Here is a 7,977-nt window from a genome sequence, read left to right as displayed (position 1 = left end):
GGACACTGGGTGGCTCAGTGGGTTAAGCATCTGCCTTCGGTTCAGGTCATGATCCCAGGGTCCTGAGATCAAGTCCCTCATCCGGGTCCCTGCTCAGTGGAGAGCCTGCTTCTCCCTCTACCTGTCACTCCCTCTCCTAGTGCCCACTCTCTTTCTTTCTCTGACAAATAAATAAAACCTTTAAAAAAAAAAAAAAAAAGAAACAAAGAAAGCTTGGATCTACATAAAGACAGGAAGCAAGCTAGAGAAGGAATAAAGATAAAATAAATACTTGAGTGAAACAAACAAACCACACCTTCCCCAGTAAGTCTTCCTGTCCTGGCCTAGCCCAGCACCCCTTCTAGTGTTCCAGGAGCACCCAGCATGGCCTACTGACACAGTTCTGTGCTGGCTTGGTGTCTCTCTCCCCAAAAGCCTCATCTATGTGTCCCCAGAGCTAAGTCCATGAGTAGAAAGCGCTCACACCAGAGGCCAGGACAGTGATTAAATAGCTTGTCTCTTTATTAGCAGTTCAGCGGGAAGATTCCATTGGTGCCACTATCACAAGGAAGGGCTCGGCCGCCAGATCCTCTCTGTCCAGGTGTGGTCACTCCTCTGGTCAAGGGGTGATAGACGTTCTTTTGACAAAGGCTGTTCCTTGACCCTGAAGGACATGAACCTGGGAAGCAGAGGAATGCCCAGGGGCCACATCACAGAAATGCAGGATGGCTAAAGGGTTTGATGTGATCACACCTTCCCGACATTCCTAGAGCTGCGTTAGACCAGAAAACCCGCAGCAGGAAAGGATGGTGGTGCACCAGACAGACCTGGATCTGCTTCCTCAAACTTCAGAAGACCATGCAAGCACCCTGATTCCTCATATGTTCAATATTAGTAAACAGTTGACATGGCGCATCATGTCATTTACGAAGTGTTGATAGCCATTTTCCTCAGGACACTGTTCTGAAGTCTGAGGAAATTGAGGCACAGAGGCATAACTCAACTTGCCCGGGATGGAGCTGGGTGAAAGACAGTGTCCACTCCTAAGGCTTGGCCTAACCGCTGCCATCTGTATAATGGGCATGAACAATGCCTTCCTCTTAAGGTTCTTTTGGATCAGATGAAAAATCTTGACAATGCTTTATGCTAAAGCTGGGATATAGTAAGTGTTCCATAAATGCCAACACTATATCTCCATGGCCTTCCTTTAAGCCTGTTGGGAGTTGGCTTGGTCTAAAACACTCCTTCAGCCCCCTGTGACCTCCAATTCAGTCTTCACACCTGGGGAGGGTGCAGTAACGTTTTCCTGAATGAATGGCCTCTATAGTACATCCATGTCATTGGCCTTCTACCTCCCAGAGCCACATAAATAGCTACTTGTGACCACTGGTTCCCAGGGCAAGTCAAGAAGTCACAGGAGCCAATGTCAAGGCCCTAATTTGTGGCAGGGACAAAATCTATGTGCCCTCACTCCTGACCGCAGTGCTCTGTGATCTTGTGGTTCAAAGTGGGGTCAGAAGACCTACAGCAGCAATGCCTGGGAGTGTTAGAAATGCAGAGCAGCAGGCCCCCCACAACCTACTAACACAAGATCCCCAGGTGGTCCCTGGCCTGTGCGTAATTGAGAAGCACTCACTGTGACACCACAGCTAAAAGAGTCAGGCCAATCTGAGCTTGACTTAGAGTCCTTCCAGAAATTTAAGAGAGGCACTGCAGGACCCTGAGGCAGCTGCCCTATGCCCCACTCTCACTGGCCCCAAGTATAGGCCCCCTCACCAAAGGAAAGGCTAAACCTTATTATCAAGCTCCCACCCCAGTGTACTGTCTCACACCCAACACATCCATCTCTTCCGCCCAGCTCCTCACTGGTCGGCCCTCTCACCTGTAGCTCTCAACATTCTGCATAGGAACTTCTGCTGTGAATATCCTGAGATGATTCATCTGTAAGGCTGCATATGCTGCAGGGAAAGAGAAGAGGAGCAAGGCAGATGGGATGGCAAAGCCTGCCCAGCTTTGGTATGGATCTGGGGTGCCTGGGCAGCCATTGCCTCATTCAGGCCCTGGAGCAGAGTCCTACGAAGAGCTCCACACATAGTCAGGGAACCTGCAGAAGAGAGACCTCCCCCCTGCCGCCGCCCTCCGCCACCCGACCCTATTAGGTGTACAAATCAGATAATTTCCCACAGCTTACCTTCGTCTCACCTGCTCTATTCGTTCTCGCACAATGTCAGTCCTCGCCTCACTTGGCACTTGGAAGATACGAGTATGGCTGCAAAACACCATTTAAACATTAGGATTTCCGAGTTTCTCTTTCACTAGGCATAGTGAATGGGTTGGAATCATACAAACGATTGTTCTGACCCTGTCGCCATGAACTCTTGAGCTGGTCCTTCACTCCTCTTGCATGAGGCACACAAAGGTTTTTGTTTTGTTTTGTTTTGTTTTTTACTATCAGTACCCCTGAGCCACCCAGTAATCCTGGGCTGGCAGCAAATGGTCCTAAGAAGAGTTGAAGAAATAGAGAGGTTAAGTGTCTTTACACAGCAGGTCAGTGGTCTTGTAAGATGTGGAATTCACCCCCCACCCTGAATTCCTCTCCACCTCCATATCACCTCTTTATCACCTACTTTATGCCATACTTACTATGGTTTAGGAATAATTCTGCAAAATTATCTCATAAGGAAGCTGCAGGCCCCTCATCACTGCTCTTCTGTTTTATTTCACCATACCGATTTGCCTCTGTCTCTGTGGTCCAGCTCATGTCCTCCTCAACTCCATCCCCCTCTCCTCCCGCAAACCCTCCATTCCAGCAAAACCAGTTTGCCCACTGAATCCCCCAATTTTGCCTCTATTGTTCTAGGTGCTCTGGGGCTTTCAGTGTGAAGACACTGATATTGCCTCAAGGGCTTGAAGCCTGGAGGTGACAAATGTGCTCATTTATCACTCACTCAAGGTGGAGTTGGGTCCAATTTTGCCCAAAGAGAGGGGTAAGAAAGAATAAAGATTACTCCCATCCCAAGGCAGAAAGGGGTAGGCCTCAGAGAAAAGGCTGCAGCCCTACACACTGGCCAGATGGAATTGGCCAATTTACCAAGGCTCCCATGATCTGTGGAAACCCCTTCCTCCCCACTTCTGTTTAGTCAGTCCCTGCCCATGGGTCAGTCCAAGTAAATGCCCTGCTAGAAACCTTTCCAGGGTCTCCCAGGCAGCAATGCTAGAACTTAAAATAGCGGGGTCCGTCAGGCTATGCTCTTGCTCTTGCACTCCTCATGGCTTTTCTGCCATTTTCTCTAATATTCACGCACCTTATTCATCTAGTTCACTTCTATCCCTTTGAAACTGGGGACTCCATCTTTAGAGGACCTAGAAAACATCTACCAAATAAATGAGTATCTGCTGTTGCTTAATGAAGGGGTATGTATTCCCTGACTACATATTTACTAAAACTAATAAAAGAATGCCAAAACCAGTGGATTGGAGGGGGAGACAGGCACAGTTTATGGGTTTAAAAAGTCCACAGAAAGTCCAGAGTGGAAAAATTATATATGGATAATTGTGATTCCTGTAGCTTGTCTCCAAAGCTTTAACCTAGTTATGCCATACAGCTAGGTCTAAATTTTTGAAGATGATATTCATATTATCCAGACCAAGGAACTGCCACAAGGAACCGCTCCCATCCAGTGCAGCCATGTTGGGCAGGGACAGGCTCCCACGTGTGAGGTTGTGGCTGGATTACAGTCCACAACATTTACAATTTTAGAATGGGGTTCCCATCCAAAAAGTCTTTCCCTGGAAGGTCTCAAATTCCACCATTTGTCACTCCTTCCTGAGCTTTTGAATCCTGTTGTAAAATGCTAATGGCACCGTAAAGGGTAAACACAAGAAAACTGGATATCCCAAAGCAAAAATACATTTCTTGAGAAATGCGTCCACCTTGATAGAAGTGAACAAAGGGGGCAATGGGGGCATGGCAAGAAAGTACAGAAATGAGAGAGAGAGCTCCTCCACAGTTTCATGGAGGACCAGTTTAATTCCACAATTCTTCTGCTGGGAAAAGAGACCCCAAGTGAACACAGTTCTGAAAAGGAAATAGGAAAGCTCATGCCAGAGGGAATGAGCTGGCTTCCAGGCTCAGCTCCCTCCACATTGTGTCTCAGCCCCTTCCGAGCCAAGTAAGGCAGAAGGAGGTGGTCTGTGCTCCTGCAGGCACGGCAGGAGTCTGGCAAAACTACCGTAATGTGGAGCACAGAATTCTAGCCTCGGGCTCTGAGAAACCTCCTCTCACCTCAGCTGCAGATGAGGGCTCAGGCTTTTGCATTTTAAGAGCTTATTTTCTTTTAGCTCTTTAAAATGCAGCCACTTCTGAACAAATCAAGTGCAAAAGTAACAGAAGTCTGAAATTTATTCAGAAGCATTGAAGAAATGGTGAACAAGCCCAGTTTTGCAACCCCCCAAGTCATGTTAAATCTTAGGAATGAGCTGGGCTTTCAAGATAGCAAAAATATTCCCTTAAGACCCCAAAGTAAGGGAAAAATTTCTCAGCCAGAGAAGTCAACATCTCTGGAGAAGAATAGCTATGTTTGTGTTGGCCAGGAATCCCAAAGGTGCGGGACTTTTGCCTCCCTCCCCACAATTCCACTCATGGCAAATAAGACGCTTTACCTCCATCTTATGAACTGGATTCTTGTTCTTTCCTCCAGGACCTCTTGACTCTGGTTTGCCAACAAATCAGATTTTGAGAGATGGTGCTTCACCTAGGAAATCCAGGTAGTGTACATGTGATTACTGTCCAGCAAGGACACCGTGGCCAGGATGGAGCCCAGCCTGGACAAGCTCTGTCCACTTGCCCAAGACCCTTTTCAACTGAACCTTGTGCCTGCCCAGCTCCCTCTCTGCCCGCTCCCCTAGGATGACTATCTTAAACTCTCAGTTACCACATCTCTGGTAACATGTACATCTTGGCCATGGGTGGGAAGGCAGCCGGCAGACATCTTCTCCTTTATGTCCTGGGAAGCTTCTTCTTCAGTCTGAAAGGTGAGCAATTTCCCCTGAAATTGTATCTGAGTCCAAGTCTGTGTCTTCTGCCTTTTCCCTGTTTTCCCCTCTGTCACAACACACATCCCATATGTCCTCACTTACGCACTCTATCTCACAGTTCCTGCCATAAGCATGTCTATTACTACCTTCCTGTAGAATTCCAGAGGACTCATTAAGTCCATGGCCCTATCTCAAGGTTTTCCTGAGATGCCCTGTGGCTGGGGATGACATATCTGAAACCCCTCATCCAGTATCCTTAAGAAGCAGGTGGGGATCGTGGTGATTCCAACACATCTCTGCCAAGAGATCACATAAGCCCCAGGGTCTTGTAGGACATTTAGTGAATTAGACACAACTCTAGGCAGGGTGTTTAGCAATGAACTTGAGTTTCCCAGTTCTAAGGGGAAAGGATTCTAGATTCCTGCACCCATGGAGGCTAGCTCTCTAGAATTTGGGGTACCCTGAGTCATAGAGGAATATTACTCACTTTTTTCAACCAGTGCTGTACTACAGATACAGCCTCGCTTTCTACAACTTCAACGTCCTGCAAAAAATTGGTAAGTTAATGCCCTCAGAATACCTAGAAACACAGCCCTCTTCCATTCTTATCCAAAGTTATACATCTTTATATATATATATATATATAAAGATCTCTTTGAAGTGCAGTGGGGGGGGGGGCGCTCAGAAAGGAGCATATAGATGAGAAACAATTCCAGGTAGATACCTGCAGCTCTACTTACTGAACTGATTTTTGGTGGGAAGGGGAACCCTGCACCTTTCCGGGCAAGAATGTACACAATCCATGTTGTAATTATCATCTTTGAACTTATGCCAGGACTCCTTCTTGGCTCCCTCCTTCCATCGAAGCTGCCTGAGAATTCCTCTGGAACAAGGAGGTCATTGCTAGGATGTGCCCACCTGATTGGCTGGCCAATGATGATGTGACAATGGCACATCAATGGCATCCTTTAATCTCTGGGGTCAGACGGAAAAGAGGTAAGGAAGTATCTGCCTTAGTGATGGCCATAGCTCAGAAATGGAGAGTTAGGGGGATGGGAACAAAAAGTAAGGAACAACCAATATAAACCTGAGGAAGACACAGGGGGAAATTACCAAAATTATAGAGATTTGGTTGGGGAAGGGGGAGTATGTCTTGTCACCTGGTTTTAAGGAATGCTGAAGCAGAAAGATATTTTATGAATCAAAAGAGTAAATTTGTCACAAAATAATCCAGGCCCTCGAGAAGTTGATTCAAACAATGCCACGGATACTTCTTATTCTTACATGTGGGGGAAGAAAGAACTTGTCCATCCCCCAAAAAATCAAAGATGGAGGAACAAAATTCTCACCAAGGACATTTTCTTTCTTTTTTTTTTTCTTAACTTTTTTACAGCAGTGATTCAAATCATAAAAAAAAAAAAAATCCAAACAATTAGAGGTATAGAGTAAAAAGTATAAATGCCATTTCCTATTAAAAAAAAATTTCCTAATGATTTCCAGTGGACTGCTTCAATGGAAGGACCATAAAGTGGAAGTGGAAAGGAGATTGTGTTGTGACTTCAGTGTTGGGGGAAAACATTGATAGTTCAAGTGGCTGCTGCTATTCCTATCTAGAATTTTCACCAAGAAATTGAATGAAGTTCAGAATGTCTAAAGGTTGGGACGCCTGGGTGGCTCAGCTGGTTGAGCGGCTGCCTTCAGCTCAGGTCATGATCCCAGCGTCCTGGGATCGAGTCCCACATCGGGCTCCTTGCTTGGCGGGGAGCCTGCTTCTCCCTCTGCCTCTGCCTGCCATTCTGTCTGCCTGTGCTCACTCTCTCTCCCGCTCTCTCTGACAAATAAATAAAATCTTAAAAAACAAAAACAACAACAACAAAAAAACCAGAATGTCTAAAGGATACTAAACAAATGTTCAGCTGCTCCCAAAGTAACAGTAACCTAATTCTGAGACCATTCTCAAGGTCCTAAAAACCAGGGTTGCAATCTTGTCTTTACACTAACTCATTGTGTGTTTCATTCTAGTTTCTTCTTCTTCAAATCATTCTAGTTTCTTCGTCTTCAAAATGAAAAGAATGGAATAACGTCTGTAGTTTTCTTTTAGATCTAATATTCTATAAATGTTCTCATTCTTCCAAAAGTATCAAAGAGTATCTCTCTCCCCAATTCTCCTCATATAGCCACTATTTCTCTTCCCTCTCAACAAATCACCTCAATTTTACATCTTTGTTGATCGGAATACTCTAGATTTTGTTGAGGCAACAAAATAGTCCCCCAAAAGGTTTACTTTTTACACAGGGTGATGTATAGAAGTGTTGAATCACTATATTGTACACTTGAAACTAATGTAACACTACAGGTTAACTAACTAGAATTAAAAATTAAAACAAAACGACAACAAAAAAGGTTCACTTCTCACTCTCAGATACTCCAGTACAATGTGAGAAGTTCTTCAGGGTAGTCATGCTCCATGTGGTGAGTTAGAGATCTGGAAAGAATTTCATCCTGTGGCCCCAGGGTCTCAGGATATCACCTCCATGATTCCCAAACCAAGAAGAGAAAACATATGGTGAAACAAAATCAGCCCTTCTGCTTCAACCCAAAGTCGTCTTCTTATAGGTTGTTGGCCAGTATTAGTCATATGACCCCAACCTAACTCCCAGGGGGACTGAAATTGAAAAACAGAAGATGAAATTACTTGTCAACATCTCTGTTTCTGCCACTATACCCTAAGAATTATGTTTTGATCTGTATTGATATAATTTTTTGAATATAAAAATTATTAATGTGGTTCAAAAGTTAAAACTAAATGAAAAGGAATACTCAGGGGGGCACCTGGGTGGCTCAGTGGATTAAGCCGCTGCCTTCGGCTCAGGTCATGATCTCAGGGTCCTGGGATCGAGTCCCGCATCGGGCTCTCTGCTCAGCAGGGTGCCTGCTTCCCTCTCTCTCTCTCTCTGCCTG

At 45.4% G+C, this 7,977-nt stretch overlaps 1 protein-coding gene across 1 annotated transcript; it reads right to left on the bottom strand.

The window, feature by feature from the left end:
* Window positions 1-1,870: 1,870 nt before the first annotated feature.
* LOC111153676 (spermatogenesis associated 19) lies at window positions 1,871-5,834 on the bottom strand. Its single transcript, XM_022512830.1, has 6 exons — window positions 5,757-5,834; window positions 5,504-5,560; window positions 4,914-5,006; window positions 4,642-4,733; window positions 2,171-2,248; window positions 1,871-1,937 (listed from the first exon to the last, which is right to left on the bottom strand). Exons 1-6 carry the CDS (start codon window positions 5,832-5,834, stop codon window positions 1,871-1,873), a joined length of 465 nt encoding a protein of 154 aa, XP_022368538.1.
* Between the last annotated feature and the right edge of the window lie 2,143 nt (window positions 5,835-7,977).

The sequence above is a fragment of the Enhydra lutris genome, unplaced genomic scaffold (assembly GCF_002288905.1).
Source record: "Enhydra lutris kenyoni isolate GAN:26980312 unplaced genomic scaffold, ASM228890v2 scaffoldscaffold34, whole genome shotgun sequence".
NCBI lineage: Eukaryota > Metazoa > Chordata > Mammalia > Carnivora > Mustelidae > Enhydra > Enhydra lutris.
This window is presented reverse-complemented; position numbering and strand designations above follow the sequence as displayed.

What these genes read in the sequence shown, in the direction of transcription:
- LOC111153676 (XM_022512830.1), bottom strand. Translation starts at nt 5,834, where the DNA reads ATGATAATTACAACATGGATTGTGTACATTCTTGCCCGGAAAGGTGCA. An exon ending in TCCCACCAAAAATCAGTTCA is followed by an intron (nt 5,561 to 5,756) that starts GTAAGTAGAGCT and finishes AATTTTTTGCAG; the next exon opens with GACGTTGAAGTTGTAGAAAG. An exon ending in ATCCAGTTCATAAGATGGAG is followed by an intron (nt 2,249 to 4,641) that starts GTAAAGCGTCTT and finishes GGTGTTTTGCAG; the next exon opens with CCATACTCGTATCTTCCAAG.